We start from the raw sequence: 27,276 nt of genomic DNA, 5'->3' as shown, positions 1-27,276 counted from the left end.
TGCAGTTTATTGAATTACTTCTATTTACGTGAGCAGTTGTTTACCTTTGATAATGCTTGTCATGTATCTGCTATCCCAAGAGCAAGTTACTAGTGATTTAAGAATATGGAGACATGAAATAAAATAGTGTTTCAGAGCATAAGGATTTATGAACCTTAACACATGGCAAAACTTGGTCTTCAGCCAACTCAAGAAGGCTGAAGAACTCGTGAATCATTATTGTCGTACATTAAGTTCAAGTAAAAACACCTTGGTTTGCATATGGTGCCTTCACCCACACTTTGACTTCAGTTTTCGAACACTTACTGAAAACAGAGAAGCAGAAATGCAAGTGCTGTGGGCAGAAATCCAAAGATGACATAAACTGCATGAAATGTAACTAACTCTTCAATATATGGGCTGAAATGTCATTTAAGGTGAGGGCACCTTCCAATCTGAAACTGCCAGATCTCTCACAAAACCATCCTGGTGTGATATATGTCAGCTTTGAAGGCCAATAGCCCACCTTAGAACCAATGGACAAGATTAGTTCCCTAAGTCACCCAAGTTACCAGCAGTTAGGCTGTTTCGCTTTGAATGGTTTTCTGGAGCTACTCGTCTCTCACTGTGGGGGATTTTAGGGTGATTAATTTCCACGGTAAGGTGAAACAGATGTCTGAAGACAGAGGGGGTGGCAAAGTCAAACTCTATGAAGAACATTCCTAAAGGGTCAAGTGCATTTTCAAAGACTCAAACAGTGAAGAGCTGTTCTCTCTACACTCACAAACTTGATTTCATAATGATGTGACTGACAAAAGTGGTCTAAATGCCACTTAATTTGTGAAAGAGGGTCAGAAGAATTGGGCATCACTGCTGACTGAAATAGTCAGAGCCACTCTTGGAGGGAGTGACAAAGACGATTAAGGGCCTGAAGCATCCCTTGTATGAAGGAAGGCTGAGAGACCTGGGGCTGTTCAGCCTGGAGAAGGCTTAATGGAGAATCTTAGAATCATAGAATCACCAAGGTTGGAAAAGACCTAAAAGATCATCCAGTCCAACTGCTCACCTATTACTAATAGTTCCCACTAAAATCAATGCTTATAAACATCTAACGTGTGGGAGTCAAATGGATGGAGCCGGGCTATTTTCAGAGGTGCCTGGTGACAGAACAAGAGCTAACGGGCACAAACTGGAACATAGGCAGTACCATCTGTGAGGGTAACAGAACACTGAGAGCTGGTGGAGTCTCCCTCTCTGGAGATATTCAAGATATGGACACCTTCCTGGGGGCCTTACTGTAGGAACCTGCTTTTATCAGGGGGTGGCCTTGATGATCTCGAGGTCCCTTCTAGCCCCTGCTATTCTGTACTTCTGTGACCATTCATTTCCCACGTGAAGCAGTCATTCAGCACTAAAGAACCTACACTCGTACCCTGGCTACCTACTGCCCAATATCACACCTCCCTTTCCTTGTCCAGGAGCTAACAAAGCTCAGCAGCACAAAGCCGGACTCACATCCTGACAAGAACCCCATCATACAGCTGTGATGCGCCCCGCTCGGAGCAGGCGCAGTGCCCGCCCATAGCACCGGCTGGGCCTGCGCGGGGCGATGGGCGCGGGGTGTGTGCGGGGTTTGCGGCTGTTGGGCCTGCTGCTGCTCTGGAGCTGTGCAGGGATGGCCGAGGAGCTCCTCGCTACCACCGCTCCGCCGGCACCGACGCAGGGTAAGGAGGGGGCGGATGAAAGTCTGCGGGAGCTCTGGGCATTGCGAAGCTCTCCCCGAAGCCACCGGGCGCCGTGTAGAGGGGCGGGTGCCTTCGCCTTCTCGTCCTCCTTCCCTGCGGGTGGGGCGGGACAGACCCGCGGCACGGAGCGGGGTGGGCGGCCCCAGGGAATGGGGAATGGGGTCTGGGGGCGGCCGCCCCTGTTTCCTCGCTGATAAGGAGGAAATCGCCCAGGAAGAGGAAGCTGACTGCAGGAGAGTCCATCCTGCTCGTTGTCTTGGGGTCGTTTATATCCTAGCTGCTTTTGGAAGGCGGTTGATGGAGTGCTTCCTCGTATTTGAGTGGTGGTAGCAGATGTGGGTAGAAAGGTTGGGTTAGTCTTCCTTAAATTCAAGTAGTAAACTCTTCGAAAGGGCTGACAATAGCAGGACACGGGGAAATGGTTTTAAGTTAAAAGAGGGAAGATTTAGGTTGGATGTTAGGGGGAAGTTCTTCACTAGGAGAGTGGTTAGGCCCCGGAACAGGCTGCCCAGGGAGGTTGTGGATGCCCCGTCCTTGGAGGTGTTCAAGGCCAGGTTGGACAGGGCCCTGGGCAACCTGATCTAGTAAATGTGTATGTTTGGTGGCCCTGCCAGGCAGGGGGGTTGGAACTACATGATCCTTGAGGTCCCTTCCAACCCGGGTCATTCTGTGATTCTGTGACTGTGACATCTGCTTTTAAAGTCCCATTTGAGGAGTCTCGTTTATTTTGTGGTACGGTTTGTGCTTGAGAAGAAACATCAGACTTGGTGAGACCTGGAACAGCAGAGGAAGGGAACTGTCTGTTTCTCAATAGATCCTAAACAGTTAGGGAAGGAACTTGCTGACAGCTGCCTGTTAATCAGTTAAACCAAAGCAGATAACTTAGCTTGAGACAAAAGCTGGATTGAGTTGGCAGCAAGGTTCCTTAGCAAGGACTTTATGTGTGTTTTTACTTCCACATGATTTTAGGAGGTTGCTCATGGCACAGAGTTTGTTGTTGCTGCGGGAAGATTCAGTGACCTTTAAGGAGCAAGTGCTAGAGAAAAGATTAAAATGAAGAAGAATGGCTGGATTGCTTTGTTGTATGAGTAGTTTATAATCTTATTTTAAACCTAAAGCGAAGTAGTTGGTAAAACATAAGGCCTTGCTGTCAGGTGGCTCAGTTCCCAAAGCAATGGTCTCATGAAGAGTGAGGCCGTTCAGTCTGTGGCTGGAGGACATGGTGTGCTGTGCTCCTCCTTGTTGTAGAAGTTCGGCACAGTTGGATGTGCACAAAGCAGGGCTACAAAGGTTTTCTGCTTGCAAAAGCCACTATAAGAGGGATGCTCTATGAGTTTTGATTACTGGAGTAAAAGAAAAGTTAAGGGTAGTAAGAGTATGTTTTCTAACTATGCCAGATGGGATGGGTGGTGTAAACTCAGAATGTAGGTAGAAAACAAATTAATAACAAACAAACTATCCATGAATAACATAAGTGTGAAAAGGTTTCTGACTATCTGAGCGGTTGTACTGTTTTGTTTTTAGTGGGATAGTAGGAGCTTCCTTCTGGAAGGGTTACTGAACTGAAGGCTATGGCACAGTTCTTAGCGTTTCAGAGCCTTGTCTTCCTTAAAAAGTAGTAGTAATAAAACCAACCCTTTGTGAATGCTGCCTTCCTGCATATTAGGGAGGAGAGGTGTGGAGCAATGCTTTTAAACAGAGGTTTTTTGTCTGTGCATTCCACTATACGTGTATTTTGTGAAGGAAGGGCCTGTGTGCTTTAACTGTGTTGTTGCACAGGTCCACGAGTACATTCCCTAGTAGATGAGGTCATGCAAGTAATTAAGGTAATTACAATTCCTGTATGTGCTGACAGAATTCTAGTCATTGAAAGAAGTAAATTGAGTGTAGACAGTCATAGTTCTTATCTATTTCCCTGTGAGAATCTGATCTTGATACTGTAGTGTATAGATCTCGATACCTCTGTGCAAGGTGTGTTATGCAGAGTAAAACACTTCATAAAGGTGGTACTGCTTATCAAATCCCGCTTCTGCTTCTTGGTAAAATGCTGTGGTAAGAATGATTCTGCTTATCAAATGCTGCTTCTGCTTCTTGGTAAACCAGACTTGCTGTGTAAAAACAGTTTGTCATTTTATCTCACATTAGATGCCTAATGCTTATTTCATGTGTTGCTATAGAAGGGATGACTGATGAATATCTAAAAACATATTACTGTTGGTAGTAGTGCTATGCCTGACGATTTTCTTTTCCCTGATGAAGTTATTATGGTAGCGCCTTGAAATCATATATTTGAATCTGAAAACTTCCAAGTTCTCTGTGCCTGTACATGTACATAGTGCTGTTTCCAGGCGGATTGGAGGGGCTGGGTGTTCCTTACCTTGAGAGAAGTTGTGTTCTGTTCTCTACTCTTGAAGGGAACACGCAACTGGTGGGAGATCTGCGTATCTTCTAAGTTAGGCAGCCCAGAGAAGTGTATAAAGCAGAACGAAACTGTTGTTTCAGTTGCTGGGGCTGCATTACATTTTGTAACAACAGCATCCCTTTCATAGTCAGAATTTTTGCTTGTACGCAGTAGTGTGTGTGAGGGGGGAAAAAACAAAGTATCGTGTTAAATGTTTAATGTTACTGAATACACATAAATGTGATACATGTGGTTGTTTTTTCCTTCTCCAGCATGCTCAGAGTTTTCCCAGCGGTCCTGTGAAGAATGTCTGAGAAATGTTTCGGTAAGATTTTAAGTATCTTTTAAAAGTTTTGTTTTGACTGGGAACTTGATGCTTTTCCACTTCCTATTAAGCTGAGTTGTGCGTTGTTCACTTGGCTGCTCGGTTGGGTTTGTTTTTGTTCTTGTTCTCTAGAAATGATGAACCTGGTTAAACTACCCTTACTAAGAGGAGATCCAGATCAGTAAGTTCTAGGCTGGTTTTGAGTTGTCAGTAGTGGTCCCTTGATGTCCTTCCCTCCATCTTTCACGCTGTACTTTCCCTCTCCAGGTGCTCTCTGGTCTGGTCAGTTGCTGAGGGTAATTCTTTGCCTTGGCTGGAGAGCACTGACAAAGTAGAACATAGGCTGCCTGTTGCTGTGGGTGCTGGGTGCTTCCACGATGCCACCAAGCAAATCACTGCTCCTGGTTTTAATTCTTGCCCTCAATTTGCAAGCAGCATTGGTTGCGTTTCCACCTTATAGGAGAGCTGGGTAATCTGACTCATAGGTGGATAAAGTGCCTTGCATTTCTTGTATCCAGATGACGAGAGCTAGCTATGAATGAAGCAGGCTGGAAATGCCTTTTTCTAGATATGTCCTAAGCAGTGCATTCAACTGGATTATTGCTTTGTAGATGTTCGGATTTGTTGGCCTCTCCACCTCCAGGCTAGGTCACAATAGCAAAGCGGTTTGATTTCCAAAGAGACTGTAGTAATGAAGACATTTAAATCAGTGGAATTTGATTCTGTGTCCTTTACTCAAAACCTTTGTAGCTCTGTAGCATGGGTAGTTGTGACAAACGTCCAAGTGTGCCTGTCCCTGCAATGTGAGAGTGTTTCCAGTTCTGGCTTTAGATGTCACTGGGAAGAACTGCTTCAGGAGTCCTGCAATTACATAAGTTACTGCAAAGCTTTCACAAGGGAAAATTGAGAAATATCCAAGCTTATCTGTTTTGTGCTTGTTTTAAGCGTTTATGTATCTTTCTTTAAAAACAAAAAAGCAGTTGCTTTGGGTAGATGTAGCCATTGTTTGTGGGTTGCTGGGTAGATGTAGCCATTGTTTGTGGGCTGATGGACTTCTGTGTTTGTTATCATAAACCTGGCATTGTGTAAAGAACTCTTCATCTCCAAAAATGCAAAGTAGGAAACAGGAAATACGGGTCACTGCAGATTAAATGTTCGTTGCTACCAGTGGTGTGACTGTCACTTCAAATAGGTGCTGTGGCTGGTGCCTGGGAGGACCAAAACTGGCATACGAGCACCGCTTTATTAAGCTGAGAGCTGTGTGTTCACCTTGAGAGAGGAAAAAGTCCTTTAGATGTCAATGTGCTCTGAAGGCACTGTAGCAGTTACAGATATATTATCCTCTGAACCTGTCAAACCAATGATGGAGACCAGTCTTGTGCCTATGACAGAATGATGGATGATCTGGGGCTACTAGTGCAATAGCATCACTGTTAACCTTGAAGAGGTGACTTAATTCAAACAATTCATGTTTACATTTAAAGAAGAAAAAGGCTATAAGTAAAGCTATCAGCATTTGTTTGAGCAATATGAAAGTGAAGGGTTGCTGGAATTAGGTAAATTGCTTTAGTTGAAGAAGTTATGAATTGACAATTGTGTAAGTAATAGCAGCAGATAAAAAATGAAAACTTAACTAATAGTGAATAGGTAAAAATCCAAACAAACTCTAAAATGTAGTCATTTGATTCAGTTAAAATAGAATTATGATAGAAAATAATGGGATCTTTATCTTAATTATAGTTGAGTTCATCTTCTGGGCACCTATTTTCTCATGTTTCTTTGTCTTTTCTCTATCAAGAAGCTCTGAATACTTGGTATTGTTATGGATACACTGTTGGGTTTCATTTTAGAGGTACTATTAAGTAAGGAATAATGTGTGTGTGTTTTGGTTAGAGCTTTGGAATCCTGAAACTCAACTAACTCAAAAGAAGCATTTATTACTATAAGATTACCATTACAGTAAAATCTGAGAAATTTATGTTATGAGATAATGTGTGGAGGCTGCTTTTGACATCTTAAGAGAATTGTCTCTTTGTGTGATTCTCCATTTGGCCTACTTGATATACTGGGTTAATTGTTAATTTTGGTAAACACAAACACAAAACCTTTCTATTCTCAGATGTACTGAGTACCTTAATATGTCACCCGAATGATTCCAGACCTGTGTAAATATTTATTATCTCCAAGTACAATATTCAAACTAGGCTTACTTTGGAGCTGTGCCAGAGCTTCAGTAGGTTCCATACTACAAGATGCTGCCAGTGTGTAATACTGTATCATACTTCTGTCTGTGGAGAGGAGCACTTGATTATAAATTGCTTTTTAATTGTTATAAATTGTTTTCTGAACATCAGTAATCATTCTTTCTTTGTTTTGCACAGTGCCTTTGGTGCTTCACCAACAACACTTGCATTGATTATCCTGTAAGAAGCATTCTTCCATCATCTTCGTTATGTTCACTCTCAAATGCTCGATGGGGAGTTTGCTGGAGTAGGTACTAATTCTTTTTCTGCGGTAGGGATGTATCTACATGTATGCTCAGTCTATAATAGATAATAGTCTCGTGGGGTTGGAATGGACCTTAGAGATCATCGATTCCAACCCCCGGGATTCAAGCCTCCTGTGTAGCAGAGCAGCACTTCTACCACTTGCGCCACAGGGGGGATTCAAACCCGGGCCCTGGTGTTGCAACGTGGCACTTCTACCACTGCACCATCAGGGCGCACAAAGTCTGAAGTGAGGCTGCAGCTTTTCCCTGGTAATTCACTGGGAGGGGTGGGGAGGGGCAGAGGTTACGATTGGAATGTGGAATATCCTTTGGTCAGATCAGGACAGGTGTCTCAGCAGTGCCCCCTCCCAGCCTGCAGACTCACTGCTGCAGTAGCAAGTCAGACAAAGAGCAGCCTGCTATTCTATGGTTCAGTGGTCAAGCCCTATTGAGGCTCTCCCCTTCAGATTTAGTAGGAAACTTTAATTAATCTGTGAGGATGGTCATCTTAATTTTCTTTATTTGCAAATGAAATGAAGAGACAGGCATTGGGTCGGTGTTGCTGAAAACAAAGGTGAATATTGCAGCTCTCAAAATTCAAAAACAAATGACCGACTTTCAGTTGCACTTTTTTATGGAATAAAATATTAATGCGTTATCAATTGCTGGTGTCCATATCACACGTATGCTGCTGCATCTACACAGCTTTTTGGTCACAGTACAGTGACTGAAGTAGTAATTGGGTGTGTAGAACTGTGGAACTGCAGCAGAAGATAAGTATAATATAAAGAACTACAGAACGAGTTGTAATAGTTTTCAATATGTAAAATGGAATTAAAATAATTCTCAGTGTAGATATTGCATAGTAGCAAGATTCTAATGTGACATATGGAGTTCTGATTGGGGTAGGGTGTTGGTGGGTTTTTTTTGTACACAGAGCTGAAAAAAGGCTTGGGAAGTAGAAGAAAGAACTATCAGAAAGATAAATGCTAATGCTGGAGTTTAACAAGTTAAATGTATTTGTATTTTTCAGTAAACTTTGAGGCTTTAATTATTGCCATAGCTGTAGTAGCCGGAATCATTCTGGTGTCCATAGCAGTCTGTTGCTGTTACTGCTGTTACTGCAGGAAACGTTTCAAGAGGTAAGTACGTATGTTTGTTTTCTTTACTAACTTTGTCTGCAGTTCTTCCTTACCTGCTGATGCACGCACCAGAAACAAAACAAAAACTCCCAACTATTTGCATTCCAACATATTAAGAGTCCTATAATTTGAAAGCATATTTTGGTTCACATTATTTTATTTGTTTCAGAAAGACTACAGAAAAATATTTAGTGACAGTGGAAGTGATGCTGAAATGACAGTGAAGTGATGTTACTAGTGACAGAATCACAGATGTGTTTTTAAAATAAGCTACTGCTTTACAGTTCTACATTTTTCATTTCCTTATTAAGACTGGAAGTATTTAAATGGCCAAAATAAATACTACTTGTGATTGCTGAGTGAGTGATGTCTTCTAAAGCAAGCAGAAAGGTGTTGGGTGGGGAATATGAGCGACTGAGTGACAGTGTCCTGTGGTATTTGGTACCCATGCTCCAGAGTTTGCTCCAGGGTCTGTCAGAGGGTTGTCAGTATCCCATTATGTTTGCTAATTCAATAAAATATTCTAAATGTAAGATGCTACTCTTTTGCTCTGGAATATTAAGCATGACTGACTTATTTACATGTAAAGTAATACTAAAGAAATTAAAAATACTGGAGAACTAGTAGAACTTTTTTGGTGTACTTTAATTGGCCAGTGTCCTTCTGAAGGAGGGAGTATTAGTTGATGAGCAGGTAGCACACACAAACTCAGTGCTGTCATCTGAAGTGGTAAGTGTTTATTTTCTAGTGAAATACCTGAAAGACCATGTTTATTGGGGCATCACATTATTCTCCTTAGCATCAATGAAATTTTAGAGTTTTAGGTTTCTGGGCAGTGCAATTCCAGCTCTGTACCTTTTGTGCTTTGGAATAATATGTGGGCCCTCATTTCTTGATCTGAAATGATTTCTGTTCTGTTTGAGGTAGGTGTAATTCACTGTCCTTGTTTGATTCTTTTGTTAGAATTTATGCACTTGAGCATTGTTTAGTGCTGTCCTTCAAGCCAGAGAAAAATTATACATCTGTGGCTTTCAAGGAAAAAAGAGGAGAAAATATCATTCTTCTCTCTTTACCTTGAAGATGCATGTACCTGCTCTGCTGGTGGATTGGTCTTTCCTAGTGCACATCCATCCCAGTGCAGAAATTGCTAACTCCATAGCCCTGTGCTGATAAGCCCTGAGGACTGCATAAAACTGCCTTAGATTTTATGTAAGATCTGTCAGCTTCTTCTACAGAAGAACTGTGTAGGCTCCTGTGGCTGACATGCCAACAAATAGAGCCTGATTCCTGTGAAAAAAGAGATTTGTGTTAGACTTCAGTTTTAGTAGCTAAGTCGTCAATCACTGCTGTAACATCTAATTCTAAAAATAGAGGGTTAGTTGAGAGTCATCTTATGCCACTGCTCCAAAGGTGTCAAGCTTAATCTTTTGACACTTAGAGGATTTAAAGGTCTTGTCAATGTGGGGTCCAGCTTATTTCAGGGAGATTCAGAATGTATTATTATGCTGTAGTCTGAGGTATTAGTAGCTTTAAACCCACTCATTCTCAGCAGGAATTCTTTTGCCCTTTACTTTCTGAGATTCAAGGACTCTCCTTTTCCACCAAAAAAGCTAGGTATTAATTGGAAAAATGAAAACTTGTAGGAGTGTAGTATAAGAACTGTTTTATTGATTTATTGGGTTTTCAGGAGCATTGCTATTCCTTCTGGGAGTTCACAGCTGTACAGTTACAGAATGTTTTAGAAGGCAGTGTCTGACTCCATCCCTGCAGCATCCTTTGGCTTTTTAGGGCGTTGTTGTATTTTGTTGTTTTTACCATGTGCTTGGACTTCAAGTTTCATTCCATGTACTTAAGATACAGCTATTCATGAAACTGTACTAAAATAAACTTTCTCCTTAACTACTTCAGATTACCCACCCCTCCCCCTTGAAAAAGTGATTGTCCATTTCAGACTATCTGAATTTGATGAAAAACTTCATTTGTTTGCAATATCCAGAAGTCAGAAGTTAGTTAATGCTTTCTTAGTTATAGGGAATAAATGCATTCTCTGAATCCTATACCATCGTTTTGTTGATTTGGTGGCTTTATATTTTGCAAGACCAATGTGAGATGAGATGGTCAATAAGACATTGGGATCTCCAGAAAGGTAGTTTTACAGAAGGATCCTCGTGAACAGAAGCTTCTAGTGTTCTTGGACATGCAAATATGGGGAATTAATTAGTCAGAGAAAATTATCTAGCATAGTTTTCTAGCAAAGTGTGCCTGTTGCTTTTTTACTGTTAACGCCCTAAAATTCATAGAGTTAGACTTGCTAACTTTAAGTGGTAACAAAAATGGAGGGACTAGAAAATTTGTACATTAAATGCAATGTGGATTTTGAATTGGTGGATTGCATTTAAACAGCTAATGCATTCAAATGTGTATAGACTGATTAAACAGGTGGGAAAGTTGAGTTCAGATTTCCAGCTCTGACCTCTGTTTTTTGTTAAAACATTAGACATGCTCTAATTAACCACTGGATGTCACTCTTGTTTAACTTGTGTATTGGTTGCTGCGGATGTGTGGCATTGTAACTGTGTTTCACTATTAGCAGGTATGTTAGTATTGCAGACATTAATAATATTCCATCTCCATTGAGTTCTGGAAGATTATCAGCCTCTAGAGAAGCATTGCAAGTGTCCATTCGCTGGTCCTGAAGAATTGTGATTTGATACTGTCAAACAGTTAACAGATAAATTTTGTTTAGCATATGGTTTAGAGTCTTACAGTTCTCATATGGTATAGCTGATAAGTGAAGGTGAGTTTTCTCAAAGCAAATCACAAAGCTTTTCCTAATGGCAGGTGAAGGCTGTATGCTGCATCTCTTACTGTGTTATGCAGTTTCAGTATGTGCATTCAGTAGGGTGTATCTGTGCACACACAGCTCAGATGTACCGTGTAGACTCAGCATTTCCCAGATTCACATAGCTGGTGCACTCTGATAAGTCCTTGCTTACTTCATAACAAGGCAGACAGCTGACAAGACAGTTCATTCAGACTGCTTTCCTGAGGGCAACTTGAGATTGGATAGCAGTGGTTGTTGGGAAAGATAAATTGTCCTGACACTGAAGGCTTATGAGCCATCAGTCTTCTTCCAAGAAGCAACAATGAACTTAACTGTGCATGTATGTGTGCAGTTGGCTTACTCTAAATGGGGTGCGACAAATAAAGGAAATAGCAAGTAGGATCCCTGCTTCTGGAATGGTCTGCAACCTGTCTGAGGCTTTAAATTGTCCTGTAGATTTTGAATGGTGATGTCCTCATTTGAATATGATGAACAAAGCAGATGGGTGTAATAAAACGTGTAAGGGTAATTCCGCAAACTATTCCATTATTTGGCAATGAAATTTTACATGGCCGTGAAGAAGTGTCTTGGATCAGACCACAAATTCTTTCTGAACATAAATGACTAAACACGAATTGTCTTGCACTGAAGTTGCTTTTTCTTCCTCATATGCCTTCTAGTAGGCCAGATGAAGAAGAAGAACAGCTGGCTAGAAAGAGAGAGGAACGAAGACTGCAGTCTCTTCAGAGGTAAGTCTTGGCAGGTTGATGTATAGCTACACACTTGCAGTAGTATAGGAGTATTCTGCCTTTCTAAGGAATGCATGCACTAAAGCTAAATGAAGACTCCAATAGAGATACTGTGTAGTTTCCTTGACAGTGTCAGACTTTTTAAGAGCTAGGCTCAATGTGAGATTTGCAGACTCAATTAGGGCTGGCATTTCTGTAACCTCTGAGAAGCTGAGAGTAAGTACCCTGAGCTCTCTGTGCCTGCTGAGAGCAAATGGGAGGGTTCTGTCTGGACTGATGCCTTACTTCTGGGTAAGACCCCTTGGGGAGCTTTTGAATGAAGGCATTAAGTTTCTCATATGGGAATAATCCACATGTTGACACCTTAGCATGGAGCATGTTGTTGCAGCAGTACAGTTATTCCAGCTTGATGCTTCTGAATATGTTAATCTGAGTCTTGCTGTAAAAGGGTGCATGTTCTTAAGACCAACCCTGACCGCTGATGTGTTGACTAGGCTAACAATTTATTGTAGTAAGTGACAGGCTTCTGTGCTAGTCATATGCTTCTCTTTATGTTCCGTTAAGGGGATTTTCCATTATATTCCTTTCCTTCTTCCCTTCTGTCCTATCATCTTTTGTTTCAGTTTGAAACACTTGTGTCAATCTGTAGGCTTAGTTCTCATGAACTTTCCTATAAGTCATTGATGGTGAAAGCCTTTTTTGAAGGCAGGAAACTAAGTGAAACATCCCAGGAAGCATTTATTCACAGCCAATTATTGTTGTTTTCCTGTTATCTTCTATTACTTGTTAAATCAACATGTCAGAGTACAGATATCCAAACCCACCTTGCTACAAACATTTGTCAGTGTTTGTCTATTAAAACCATTACAACCTGCTGTTGAGAGCTTCCTCCAGTACCACCTGATAATTGTGCTTTCTTAGGAAATACATCAAGCAGTCAAACTACTGATGGTTAAATTCAGGGCTTGATTCCTCTGTCTCTCAGACTCACTGAAAAATACCGTAGAATGCATGTGAAAAAATATGCATGTCTTTCTTTCATTATTTCTTGGTATTTTTTGATTATTTATTTTGGCAGTACACCACTTTACATTGTTTGCATTGAGTGTATTACCATTGCTGCCTTTTTTTAATCTTTAGGGAAAACTTCAAGTAGTTGTGTGATAGTCCTTGCTCTTTGACTGTTATGAACAAGCTTTTAAAAAGACATGATTCTGTATCCCCTAAGATAACTTTTCTGATATCATGAGTACATCCAGAGTTGTCATGAAATGTTCTTTCGATAGCAAACTGTTTGTGATGATTTGATAAGACTAATTGGTTCCATATCTTCTGGTGCACTAATATGGATCCCAGTTTTTCATCAAGAACCTTGACAAGCTTTGTCACTCATTCATTTTTTGTCACCCTGTCTAATGTCAAGGTTTAACCTTTACAGAATAGTACTGCTAGTAGGCAGAAATTCCAGTGTCAGCAATAAGTGGATGATGTGTTGCTGTGTTTCTTATTCACCCTTCCACTGTTATTCTGTCCATTTTAGTTTTTTGAAAATTGGATTGGTGAAACTGAAATAAAGAACAACAAAGAAAAGTGGTTTACTACTAAAAGGAATCCTCACAGAGAATCCTGTGAGGAATGTGAGCATTTTCTTGTATGTTAAAACCATGTGCCCTGTTGTGCTAAACTTATTTAGGCCATGTGTATGCTATGTTCAGTTAAATCAGCACTTAATGTGTATTTGTTCTAAAGCAATAGCTCATAACCAGGGCACAGGGGATAACTGTGTACCTTAATCTACTCTGATGTGTGCATCATCTTCAAATTGTTAATATAGTTAATCTTTAGGAAATCTGATGTTTTTGGAATGTATACTTTGCTGTGCACACAAGTGTTGTTGCACTGGACAGTTTACAAGGCAGAACTAAGACTGAATCTGTTGAATGTTTCCCAAATATGAATAGTTTTATCCATCAGATGGGTAAATGTAAGGATTTCAGAACATCAGATTTTTTTTAGAGAGGTTTCCTAAAGAGTTTCTGAGATGTAAGGCTTGCACAAGCTGATTTCAGTCCAAGTTCTTTTGCTGATTCTTAGTACTTTCTGTGTTCAGATCATATTCGGCACTGTGTGCTGAGATTTCAGTTGAAACTGCAGCAGTCATTCACCGTTATTTTAGCCAGGATAGGCAAAACAATCACGTATGTGAGTACCATCAGTAAAAAGAAAGAAAGAAACAAACGAGAAAACCCAAAATGCTCAGTCTGAGGTAATGGCATATGGCGTCATGTGGAAACTGTGCACAAGTAAGGAGTGTTTTTATGCATAAGACTGCTTTACGCAGAATCGTTCCATTATCTTCCAGATATATCCCTTGCCTCACATCATTTCTTCCTCCTAGCACAGCACAGAAAGCAAGAATCCTATCATCAGCTTACCCTCAGTAGGTAAGCTCCCTTCTTCCTGTTCTTTTCAGCCTTTCAGGCCCAAGTTTCATCTTGGCACCCTGATCTCTACATTTTCTTTCTCCTCCCCCTTCAGTTTGGCCAGGTTTCTTTGTTTCCCTTTTTCTTCCAATGGGACAGAAAGGAGGCTGTATTTTAGGGAAACAGTCATGGAAGATTTTGAGTCAGTCTATTTGGTTTTGTCATCATGCTTTATCTGCAAGCTTTTCAGAAGTGCAGTTGCATGGAGAGGCCTGTTCAACCCTTCAGATCCACAAAAAACAGGACAGTTGCTTCTGAGAACACACGGAATCTTATTAGCAGTAGGAGTTGTTTGAAGGTGGAATATACACAGGGCAGATGGGATCTTCGGTAAATTAAGCTGTCAATGCTTAACAGCTCTTTGCTGAATACGTGCAAATTAAAATTGAAGAAACTCACAACTTGTCTAATTGAGCTGAATTTTGATGTAGATGCTTTTTTTTTTTATTTAGAGGAACAATCTTTTGTCAAACTTCACGTCCTCAAAATATATAGGACCTGGATCCTTCTGGTGAAATGGCCTTGTAGGAGTTTCCTGCTTTTTTAAACTAAGCAAAACAGATGATCCTTTTGTTGGAACTAAAAGAAATTATCTGAGAAATGGTTTCCATTTAAAATTCCTTCATTTTTCCCTCCATACATTTGCAAGGAAGAGAGGAGGAAGAGAGAGGAGAAATTAACTCGTGAGGTACTTGGTTCATGGAGATGGTTGAAGTTTGGCAGTATCAGATTCTGTCTTGAAAACTTAGACAACAGAACTAGATATTTTTTGTGGATTTTTTTATTTTTTTTTTTACATAGTGCATCATTTTAGTGTTTGCTTCAGTACGCTGTTAAATCATAGAACCTGGTAGTTCTCACACTTGCTGTGCTGTGTGAATAAAGCAGTAATACAGCACCTTTGGTCTTCATGAAAATATTATATTGATTCATGATTCTGAAGCACACTGTCTTTGCAGCTAAATATTACATTTATATTCTTAGCTGGGAAGCATTAGGGAGTCTTCTACTATTGCTCCTTGATTCCTGTGTGTATATATACATACATCTGGGTACACTACTTACATTAAAAAATAATTGTTTTGTTGTGCTTGCAAATGTATTTATAGAAATTATATTGGTTAGTGAGAAGTTACAGAGAATCCTATCTTTAAGATACATACCTGACGAATAGTTATTTAAAATTTATTGTGTATTTTTAACTAATTCTCATTTTGCTTGCAGCTTAAAATAGTCTGAATGTTCTTCTGATGCCTTTATTTGTTGCAGGAAACATGAAAGAAAACAGAAGCATGACGAAATACGTAAGAAGTATGGTATGTGGTATCCTTATTTCAGTATTCAGTATCTACATTTATTTCTTCCCTTCTCCTAATTGTTTTTAGAATTTGCAGTGGAGACATGCTGCCTTATGAGCAGCAGAACTAATCAAACCCGGTTTCTTGCTCACGTGTCTTCTGCTACCTGAACACCTGATCTCATTGCTGTCACGTTCTTGTTCTTTTCTTGAGCTGATTTTCCAGCTGGTTGAGAGTAGATGTGCTGAATGGGTTGTTTACTTGGGACAGACATTTAAGTATATTGTAAGAAATTCTTTCTGCATCTCCCTAGGAGTACTGGTTTTGTTTGTTTTAATTCTTGAAGCCAACAAAACAGACCTATGGCTATTGATGGAGGGCAGACTGGCTAGAAAATAACAGGCTTTTAAAATCAAGCTTAAAAAAAAAAAAAAAAGATAAAATGATGGGGAATTCAGTCTCACATAGTGATTCAAATTGTTGGAGTTTGTTTCTTAAGTGGAACTGGGATCCAGTGGGAGATGTGCATTGCGAGGCCGTGGGACCTGCAGTATCATATAGGAGACTTATTATCTAGGCCTGTCAGTCCTTTCATCTGACTTGCTCGTTGGGTTAATAGTACTGTGTGTTCAGAGACAGATATGCTAAAACTATCCTGCACTTATTATGCAAATTGCTATAATGTCAGAGAAGGTGATTCCAGGGGTCTGAAGAGTCGCTCAAAACTGTTAATTTATCCTCCTCTTCAACTGATTGGCAGAGACTGGCAATGCCTCCATGAATGTGCAGTGCTGATGCAGAAGTAGTTCTGTTGGTCTGTATGAGTTCTCTCCCTGGGAAGTAAACTCTTCTGCTGGAACAGAGGAGAAAATCAGTGGGAAGCTTAAGCTGAAGGGTGTTGTTGAGAGAAGAATTCTTGTTAAACATCAGTCATGATCTCCAGTCCTGTAGTGTTTTTAGGGTAATTGAACTGTGGCTGGCAGATAGGATCAGCTTCAATAGGTCTGAATCTTTTTAAAATTTATTATTTTTTTTAAATAACCAACAGCCTTAGGACTCGACTTTGGAATAGCAGTTAGTATATCAAAGCACCGCACTGGGGTTAAGTGACATCTCAAATAGCTGTGTGCGGTTATATTCTGGTTGTGAGATTTTAGTTTGTCTCTGGATGGCCATACATCTTACTGAAGATGCACTTCTCTTGTCAGTGCTTAACTTCAGGATTGCTTGGTTGGACCTTGTCTGCACTACTTGAGTTTTCTGAAGAAGGCAGCTGTGATTCAGTGCCTCTGGGATACATATACCAAATTCAAAATCCTGCTTGTAACTATCCTGAGAGTTAGTGTCATTTTGCACCTCAGCTGAAGCATGGTAGGCTGTCAGTGATGTATTTAGGATCAAGTTCATGCATTCTTTGTTAGTGGAAGGTGTATTTTGTCATGAAGAGTTAGGAATGTCCATTCCTTCATGTAGTTAGACTTTGCAAGGCAGCTTACCCACAAAAGATCACAATTTAACTGTCAGATTTCAGTAGGAAATTTTTATGTAAGGTCTATTTGCTGACAGCTTTGCTTTATTGTGAAGTCAGAGTTTCACTGGTGTTATCAGATGTGTTCGAGTCCTGTATTTCAATAATTCATTGTATGCTCTAAAGGAAAATTGAACTCTTTGGAACATACTGAAAGGAGCCACGTGACTGAAGAAAAGTGAAAGACAAAACATTTAACATCAGCAATTCCTAAGTATCATTGCTGATCTGTACAGCTTGTATTCTGATAACACGCAGACACGTGGCTGTCATAATAAGTCAGTGAGACAATGCAGTAAGTCCTGCTATAACCTTTAATCTTCCGTCTTCATTTTTAGCTGTCTAGCAAATACATATGTTAGCATATTAAACGTAATCTAATAAAAATTGCTGCAAATAATTACGGAGACACTAGATTATTTTGCACTCTTACGCACTGCAGAGATGATTCTCAGTTAAGTAGGCATGGATGAGTGGCAGAATGACAATGACTTTGTTAACCTGACTCTATAGATTAAGATGATCATGCCTGAAATTTCAGTATTTGCTTGGCTTTAAGGGAATGCCTTTTCCCATTTCATCCACCAGCTTTCATTACCCCATTTAAATGGTAATTATGCATTTATAATGCATTGCAGGTGTCACTCTAGCCACAGTCCTTTGGGAGCTTAGGAAGCTATAGAGAGCTTTAGCAACCAGGAATACACACTTTGAATTCTTTCTTTGTGGGAAAATTTGATAGTATTTCTCATTTGCTCACATATATGAATGCAATATGATTACACAAATTATATGTTGACTGTTAGAAAATGTTAAAGTAGAATTCAGAGCACTCTGCAGCTTGTGTAACATACAAAGGAACTACAACTTAATTGCTGCTGAATTTGCTGCTATTGTATGTTCAGCGTAGCATTAGTAAGAAGCTGCTTTATTTTTTTCCTGGGATTTTGCCTGGTATTCGTGGAAGGATTCTGTATCTCCTGTTTTACAAAGTGATTGCTTTCCATGGTTTTGGGCTTCCAAACCACTTACTTAAATACTGCAAAGGTTTTGATAGCTAATTTAGTGGTACATATTCCTGTCTGTTTTATTTGATGTGACACATTGATTTTTATATTCAGTAGTTTGTCTCAGCAAATGTTCCTTCTGTTTGGCGTGCATTCTTCATGTTGACCTTGCTTAGCATTCTGGATGTAGAACAGTGAAACTTGTATTGCTGTACGCTTGAAGCTGTTTAGTTTGTATGTTAAGAGTAGGGTTGTTCATTTGGATGTTAAAGAGGAAATGAAGATATGCAGCATTCAGGAAACCAGCTCAATTTCTGAGGTGTATACAATGTGTTGTGTTTCTTTTGATTCTGTTTTCCAGCAATGCTGGTATGTGATGAGGGTAAGAAGCTGCATAGTTAGCATGGTATATAATATGAATGAACATGCTGAGAAGACTTATGAAATGACAAGGTAATTGTAGAAATTCAGTATGTAGTGGGAGGCCTAATTTCATACAAACTGAGGAAAGATGTTTGACTGTTAGCTTTTCAAATTTCCTAGTCCTACTTAAATACTGGTAAGTAGGTCAAATAGTAATCTGGTAATGAAGATAAGTTCTTATTCTTGTAAGAACTTCTTATAAGTGTCCTGCACATCAATATTTAAGATTACAGTAAGGTTTAAAGGACTTTGTTGCAAACAAGACTCTTGAGCATGCAAGTGTGTAGCTGTGAGCATAAATTACAAGTTGGGTAGTTGCTCCTAAGCCAAATGGTAAACAGCCTTCATGTCTGGTTCAAGGCAGTCTGTGAGCTTCAGTTGTGCTGAACATGCTATCCAATTAGCATAGGCTTGCAATTCCTCTGTAAGTATCGCGGCTAAGAGCAGCTGTGGCAGCTGACAGCAGCTTTCTGTCATGTTGCCTTTTTTTATGACTCCTCTTTTGTCCGCTTACTGGGGCCTGAGACAACATCTTTGCTAAGAATTGATGCAAGTGATGAGTTGCTCTCTCTCCTTTCTCACTTAATGCAATCTAATTATCTACTTAAAATACTAAGGACTGAAGAGACTTTATCAACTGGCTGCATATCTGAGAGCAAGATTGAGCTCCATAGTTTATCTAGTGTTACAACCAGCGTAATTATCCTCATTTAGAAGGAGGGCTTGTACCTTCTTTCCTGCGATTCATCCATAGTTCTTAATGCCTCAGCAATTAGTTCCAGTACTGTACAAACAGATCAGATAACTTGAATTTAACTTAGAATGTGGAAATTATATCTGCTTATCATCAAACCTGTTAGTTTAATAATGTTAAAAGAAGCTCTGCAAAGAAATGCATTTGCGGTAACAAACAAAACTGACTCATTCACTTGAACTATCAGGACTAGTGTGAAGTGGCTCTTGGCTGAGTGTGTTGGGGGAAGGTGAGTAGAAGACTGTTTGTCCTCTTGAAAATGATATATGAAGTGTGCCTTCCTCTGATTAACTGCAAGTTGGCAGTACTGGATGTGGAATGCCACCTCTTTGCATCTCAGCTATTTGAGCTGTAAGAGAACATTTCTATGGTGTTACTGTGTTATTTTGCACTTCATACATCGGAAGGTATTTGTTTAGATTGAATTATAGGAAAGACACTATAAACTCTTACCAAACTATTTACAGAAAGATACACAAACTAAGTAAAATGAGCAGAGTTATAGGTGTGTATACATTATATAAATGTCCTTTTTCAGGGATATGATAATGTTTTTTGATATGTTCTGTAGCTGTAACGGGTCAATGATACTTACTGGTCAAGGCAACTCAACCAAGGCACTTGACTTGCTTCTTTGATTATCTTCATGGTTTTGTCAGTTTATGAGTCCTTTATGTGGTTAAGCTCAAAATTGAGGTTATCCCTTTTATTCCAAAGCTATTTTGTCAGGATGTCTAGCACCACCTCTTGCCACTTTGTGGAAGATTGTTCTCACCTTTGGCACCTTGGTTAATGAGTGGCTCTGCCTTCTACAGGTTTAAAGAATAGGGAAAAAAAATTTGAGGTCTCAAAATACCATTGATTAATTCCTGCACAAATGCCTAAAAGATGACTTTCTCTGAATAATGAGAAAGGGGTAGTGCCTTCCAGGCAAGGTACTCTATCAGGTAACCGGGTCTTCTTTTCACCTGATCAAAGCTTTACAAAGTGACTGACCCGTTCTTAGACAAGTAACAGCCATTAGATGTGAGGGCCTGTTTTAACTTCTTAGAAATGGTCTGCTTGAAATCTTTGTAATTTGAATTATTATTGGAATTGGTGTGCAGGTTCCTTAATACTGCTGTTCCCTATCAGATAGTCAGTTGCAGTTACAGATACAATAATCAGGCACGCCTGCTTGCTTGGCATCATAAGGTGTGCTGTTACTTTGAAAGAATAGCAGTAAGGCAGTGAAGTATTGTCTGCCTTCAGTACTTCTGAATAAAAGATCTATGAGGAGTTCTTACGAGACTGGTTGATGATTCTCTGGCTGTAGTTTCTTTTCTACTGCTGTGAGTGTGAATATTGGTGAATTGGGACTGTTTGGCTTATCTTGTTTGGCTTTGTCTTCTCACTCTGTATCACAAATAAATGAGCTAGAGAAGAGCAACCAGGCTTGCCAGACAGCAGTTAAAAAGCCATCAGTATGAAAGAGATTGGCACTTGCCCTGCTCTTTCACAATGACAGATCAGCCTCTTGACTCTTAACAGGACTCCTTATTTTCAGTGTGTGCTTCTGCCTAGCCCAGATCTGGTGTGTGGTTTAAAATCCTTTTGAAATAAAAGCTGTATGAAACAGTGATTGCTCAAACTAACCTTTAAAGAAGATGATATGCAAATCCAGTCACTCAGTATCATTGGGTGGCTTTAGTGTTTTCTGACAGCATTCTGGTTAAAACATCAAGAGTCTTTGTGATGGAAACACTCTGCCAACTTGGATTAAGTGGTGCTGGTCCCTGGTAGCTTTATTGAGTGTAGGGGTGATCTTTGTTCCTAGAGATTGTTGTCCTGTTGCAGAAATGCCCTAAATGGCTGGACGTAACGAGTGGTTGTGCATATTTGAAGTAGAGTTGAGACAAAATAACAGCATCATATATCTGAAAGGATTGTGATCGTATAATTTGAGTTTATAAACTGACTAGTCTGAATTTGCTCTTTCTGAGCCAGCTCTGTACTTAAGTTTGGTAGGCCTGTCTCTTTCAGATGTGTTCTGTGGACAATACCTCATAAATAAGACATAAAATATGTAATATATAATAAATGTGTTCTCTGCAAGACTTCCCTTGTGGAAATATTTTCTCTGTTAAACCATGAAATACCCGATCGTGAGTATAGTCCAAGAATTAAGTGGGCTTAATAGAACCTTCAGTTCATTATTTCACTTGAATGTCTAAGTGATAGACCATCTCTTACAATACAAAAGTTCCTTAGTTTTGTTATATATAGTTATCAGTTGTAATGAGATTGCCAACACAAACCTGAGCAATGTTTATGATAAAGCATTCACGATAAAACAAAACTGCATTTATCATTTCTTTTGTTTTGCAGGTCTGCTCCAGGAATCTGATAATCCATACAGCAGATTTGAGAATGAGTGAAGCTGTGCACCTTCCTTTGGAGACGCAGCTCCATGATACAGAAAGATTGTGGGATTATGGTGGTTTCCTTTGTTGCTTATTTTCATTTGCTCTTTGAGTTTGTCTTTTGTTTCCAAAGATGGTTCCCTACCTCCTCCTGCTGGTTATAAAACTTTGGTGTGGGTGAAGATTTCATGCAGTACACGTCTCTATCTTTTATCTATATGGAACTGTTTTTCTTATAAATAGTTTTTGTTTGTAGAAATGATTTCTGATCATATTGACGTCTGTGAAATGTTACCTTTCTTCCTCTTAAAATTGTCTTCTGTTACCTGATTTAGATGGTTAACAGTCACAGTCATGTACTTAAATTCACCATCAACTGCCACCTAAACCGTTGTTCTTGTGTTCCTAAATAAAGATTTTTTGTTATTGTATCTGCTTTATAAAAATAGAAGGCAACAATGGAGCATAGCTTCACACAGCAAAAATAGCTGATGTCGCTACTGAGGGTAGGTGAAACTTCAGCAGGCACATTCTTATGTACCACCATAACATGAAAGCGGTTTTCTTTCTTTTCCCTTTGGAAAATGGTTTTCAAAACTGCTGTCTAAGGGCTTAATGAGGGGAGATTATTTGTTTTTGAGTAATTAAGTGCAGTTGTAGAAATTACTGATTTTGAAAAAGAAATTCGGTTAGTGAAATTGGCAGAAGGTAATTTTTGAAATGAACATGGAACATGGCTAGGTGTGTTTGTGCCTACGTTTAAGGAGGAACATCAGCCTCTGTGAACACTTCTTTTGTATGCTTTTTTGTATGTCACCGGTGTTCTATAGTTGTAATGGAGTGAGCTTGGTGATTTGAGCCTGCTCATGTGCTTGCTTACCTTCCTGCAGTGCATGAGGGAGAAAATGGGAACAGCTCAAGTGAGAAAACCTGTGTGTCAAGATTATGACGGTTTAGTAAGTGAAGCAAGCAGAAGGAGGGAGGTGGGGAGGGCGGGAAGGAAAAAGGTGATGCAGTCTGTTTAGCAGCTGACTCCCACCAAAACACATTCCCCTCGGGTTTTATTGCTGAGCATGATGTCACATGGCATGGACTATCCCTTTGGTCAGCTTGCGTCTGCTGTCCCAACACTTCTCTTTTTCCACCTCCTTGCACAGCTTCAGCCTGTTTGCTGGTGGGGGCAGGCAGGGGAGGAAAAAAAAGAAACTCTGATGCTTTGGAAAGGCCAAAGCATTGGTGTGTTATCAGCTCTGCTTTAGCCACAGACACAAAACACTGCACTGTGCAGACTGTACTGTGGAGAATGTTAAATCCATTCCAGCTGGACGCTGTGTACTAAGCATTTTGTTAACCTTTTATTCTTCTCCATAATGTGATTTACTTCCTCCTTTCCTAGAGGTATTTCATTGGGCATTTTTACTTGCTTACCAGTATAATGAAGCAAGCAAGGAGCTTGTTAACCAGCCATTTAGCTAACATCCTATCTGTGTATTACCAAAAAAATGTACAGTATTGAAGATATGTTATTTTTATCAATGTTCTTAAAATAAATACTTTAACATCCTTAGTTTGTTTAGTTCTGTTCTTTATGATCTTGCTATAAAATAAATGATCATGTATGAGTTTGGGAAAAGAAGGTATTCTACTTTTGTTTTTTTCCTGATAAAAGAATAAGAATTTAATGCCATGGAAGTGCAATAGGAATTAGGTTTTGCTTGTGTGTGTGTGGAGGTGAATTGCCATTCCTTGCAGTGCCAATGAACCTGCCTGTACTTCAGCTTTAGTGACTGTCTTCTATTGCTGCTTTAGGTTCAGTGTTCCCATCCATTTTTTTTTGCACTGTGATTTTCAGAGTGTACAGTTCCTTGAGGGCTTATGTAAAAACATGGCACCTGGTTCCCGGATCTGTAGTGGAATTAGCATTAATCAAATAGCAGGGGATGCTTCTTTTTCTTAACTTGCATTTGACACTTTATTAGTAGAGAACGTCTAATTTTGTGTTTCCTCAGCTCAGCTGAAGTCTTACTCAAATGGCTGTCCTGGAAAAATTATGGTCTGTGATAAGAGTGAGTTGATAGCGTGGAAATAAAATGTGCTGATGGTTTTCCCTGGAGAGGGCTTTTGCAAAAATGATGAAGGTCTGCCTGCTGTCTCACGGCCCAAGTAGTGACATTCCTGGCTTAATAGAAAAGCATTTTTCTTCAGCACCTGCTACGTTATGTGAAGGGCTGTCATGAATTCTAACAAAAGGGGGAGGAGGGGAAAACCTTTCTTATAATTTCAAAGATGGGAGTGGTATTAGAGAGCCAAATGTTTTGAGAACGTGGAGGATATTTGGGTATTGCGTTTAGAGAGAAGGTTGAGGGGGATAAATGCTATTGTAAACAACTCGTTTGCTTGGCTTTCCTAAACTGTACTTGTGGGTATCAAGAAATAACAACTGACCAAATGTATTTTAACTGCTGTGTTTGTGTATGTTAACTTCATAGTATAGGCTGTAATTTCTACCAAAGTCAAGCTGGTCACCCAGTACTAGAATATTTTGCTTATACAGTTTAAAATAGCTGTTGATGATGAGTCTTTTGTGGGCAGCAGCCTTAAAACTTCATAGAAAATGCAGAAATCCCCAGTCTGTACCCAGACTTCTCAGATTATTTGTTTGCTGTGATCATTGGAGGAGTTAACTGGATGGAACGTATTCTTACTTTGGTAATTTAACTGCAGCCTTCTCTGAGCTCTCCTGTATGTCAGTATTTCATATTTTTTACAGGGCTGCTGGATTTGGCTTATCTGCAGGAAGGTTACCAGCCTTTGTGTTTTACTGTAGTCACAAGAAATGGGGGATACAGCTGTAAAAAGAGGTAACAGCCTGTCTTTGGTTCTCAGCTGTGTCAACTGCGGCATTTTATCATTTTCAATGATAAGTTTCTTCCCCTTCATGCTTTCTAATAGGAAGAGAGAAGGGATGCATGCAGCATACAAACAGAATGAAGGTAGGGAGACAGCATGACTTCCGAGAGCTGGAATGCCTCTGGGTTTTGTTTCGTTTTCTCTTATAGCACCTTCTTGGCATCAGACTCGCATGTCTTTTTCACTGCCTGTCCTTTCAAAAGATGAGCATGCTAAACTTCAGTTTACTATTACACTAAGGATATGCTTGAGCATTGTAGCCAACTGGCCAGGTAGGTGGTGTCCTGCTATGGATGCCACTAGTAGAACTGCTGAATGTGCAGTTCTTTAGATTATTTTTTTTACTTGGTTCAGGTGCGAAAGTAGCAGCCAGCATGTGCTTCTTCCCCTCTTCTGTCCTTGTGCCAGGGACCTGTTGGGTCACTGAGAGACTCTTTGAGAGGACATGGTAAGGAGATGATTGAGGGAATGGGGATGTCTGTAGTCTGGGAGACAGTAATGCTGGCAGCAGTGGCAAACAACTGCGTTCCCTGCCTGTACCTGAGCTTGATTGCCTTTGGTTTGGGGCTGCAGGCAGCTCTGATTGCTCTTTGCTGCAAATTGAGGATCCAGGAGGTTGTGTGGATGGAGGGAACAAAAGGGATATTATTGCCCTCAGTAGGGAAGCATCAGATTGGTGGTCAAAAGAAGGGTATTTCCTTTTGTACATCTTAGATGAAACTTCCTTTTGTGTTATATGTCCTGTCATATTAAATCAAAATGCTGAGCTCTAGTGGGTTGCTGTATTATAGAGCCATAATCACTGAAGTTGATTCTCACTTGAGACCTCCAAGATTATTCAGTCCAACCACCCACCTACCGCCACTATTTCCCCACTGAAGCATGTCCCTCAGTACAACATCTAACATTCAGGCATTCTCAGGCCATCTAACTATCAGACCTACTCAGGCTGATTTACTTGTTTCAGTAACCAGGCTTCCTGTGCACAGGAAGAGTGGTTAAAAATACAGAGCTTTCCTGACCTATCTTACATAGTTAACAAAGGAAATGTTTAGTGGTGTGTTATGTGAGCTTGCACAAAACAGGACGGCAGAAGGTAAGTCCGGACCTAGACAAAGCAGGTTCCAGCAGTTTGAACTTGTCTTCTGCTGGAATGCCTGGACCAGTGTTATATATTGCTGGTGAAATGTTGGAGTGAATTTTCTCTTGCTGGTTTGGCAAATGCTACTCAGCAAGAAAAAGTAATAGGGGGCAGAGTTTTTGAGCTGTCACTCTGAGTCAAGTGCTTGCTTGGCAGATAAATGGGTAACAGAGTAAGCAAAGTCACTTTGAGAAACTTTGAGAAACATGTAAGCTTGCATCTGTGTGTGTTAATGTGATAAAGTTAGATGCAGGATGAAGATGAAGCTGTTGGGAGCGGGTCCAGAGATGTGTTGTTTTCTTCTTTTAATTCCTCCCTTCAGTCCACCCTGTGCACAGAGCTGTCAACTGGGAGCACAGCAGAAGCAGTCAGGAGATGTTTAATTATCTCAAGTTGAGGTGGATTTTCATAGCACTGCTTCTGTCACGGTTCCTGAGCTTAACTGCAGCTCTGACCTGCACCTCCAGGGCGACCTTTCCTATGCCTTTGCTGTCACCTGCCTTGGAGCAGCACTGAGCGCTTGGTGTTCTCAGAGCGGCCCTGGTTACTCATTTCCCAAGCAGCAGTCAGGTATGACATGCACACCTCGCTTTTGCCCTCCAGAAAAAAAGGCCATCAAGCTCTCATTACTTCTTTTTCCTTTCTATCATTGTAGCGGTTCTTAACTCCTTATAACCAGGTGGCCGCTGAAGTCCTCAGCTCTGGTAAACAGGTCTTTACAAAGCATTGTGAGGATCTGCAAGGTGACAGTTTCGCTACTGCATTTCAGATGTTACACTATTCTGGTTAATGATGTGGTGGTCTTCCTGTATGTTTTTCTTGATCAGTTTCAATCTCAAGAGAGTGAACTCAGATTAATGAAGGAATGGGCAGAGGAGATGAGTGCGGAAGAGCACTGGTCCAGTGCAGGGAGCTGGACTGGATGACCTTTATAGACACATTGCAACTCTAAAGATTCTGTGAATGGTTGGTTCAGTACATTTCCTCCTTAAAAACAGCAGTTGCCTTTGTCAATGTTTTCTCACCATTTTCATTCACATGCACTGAATATCTAATTTAAAAGAGCCATGTTTTGTGGCAGGATTGTCCCTGTTGTAACAGCCTGGGGTAGGGCTGCAGTACTTCATTTGAGCAAAGCCAGCAGAGGAAGCGCTGCCCTTTGCCTCAGTTCATTTTGGGATGCCAGTTGCTGGCACAGCCATTATGAGCAATGGGTTTCAGACTTCACGCTCCCAATTGTGCCACGTGGTTGTACTTCATGGATGATCTCTCTCCTCCTGTCTGAAGCTATTTGTGCAAGAAGCAGAGATGATCCCTTTTGCTGTGCAGAGTTAACTTTAGCCTGAGCATGGTAGAATAATACTAACTGGTGGGAAGGCCTTCAAAGCCAGAGCAGAACCCAGAGCTTAGGGACAGGAACCAGGCTGCAAAACATAAAAACCTCATCATCTGCTGTATCTTCATCAGTTAGGGTAAGTATGGTTAGGTTGAGGTTGGACTTGATGATCTTGAAGGTCATTTCCAATCTGAGTGATTCTGTGACCCCAATCTCTTCTCAGCTTTTAAGACAAAGTAATCCTTTCAGTTGAGCTGAACTTGAATTTTTCTACTATGTGTTGCTAGAAGTGGCTTGTAGCTGCCATTCCTGTCTGAGGGAAATAATCAAAAAGCCCTCAT

At 40.3% G+C, this 27,276-nt stretch overlaps 1 protein-coding gene across 3 annotated transcripts; it reads left to right on the top strand.

Annotated features, from left to right (window-relative positions):
• The first annotated feature begins 1,572 nt into the window (after positions 1-1,572).
• LOC107309053 (pituitary tumor-transforming gene 1 protein-interacting protein-like) lies at positions 1,573-23,115 on the top strand. 3 transcript variants are annotated; one of them, XM_085538629.1, is made up of 7 exons: positions 1,573-1,703; positions 4,398-4,450; positions 6,832-6,940; positions 7,972-8,080; positions 11,588-11,653; positions 15,406-15,452; positions 21,514-23,115. In XM_085538629.1, exons 1-7 carry the CDS (start codon positions 1,589-1,591, stop codon positions 21,561-21,563), a joined length of 549 nt encoding a protein of 182 aa, XP_085394755.1. In that variant the 5' UTR covers positions 1,573-1,588; the 3' UTR covers positions 21,564-23,115. The 3 variants fall into 3 exon arrangements, with proteins under 3 accessions (XP_085394755.1, XP_015708987.2, XP_085394756.1); XM_015853501.2 differs by having other exon boundaries at positions 11,585-11,653; XM_085538630.1 differs by lacking the exon at positions 11,588-11,653.
• Positions 23,116-27,276: the final 4,161 nt, after the last annotated feature.

The sequence above is a fragment of the Coturnix japonica genome, chromosome 2 (assembly GCF_054131305.1).
Source record: "Coturnix japonica strain WE chromosome 2, WE-NBRP24, whole genome shotgun sequence".
In the NCBI taxonomy this organism is placed as follows: Eukaryota; Metazoa; Chordata; class Aves; order Galliformes; family Phasianidae; genus Coturnix; species Coturnix japonica.
Note: the sequence above shows the minus strand (reverse complement) of the source record. Positions and strands in the feature narration are given on the sequence as shown.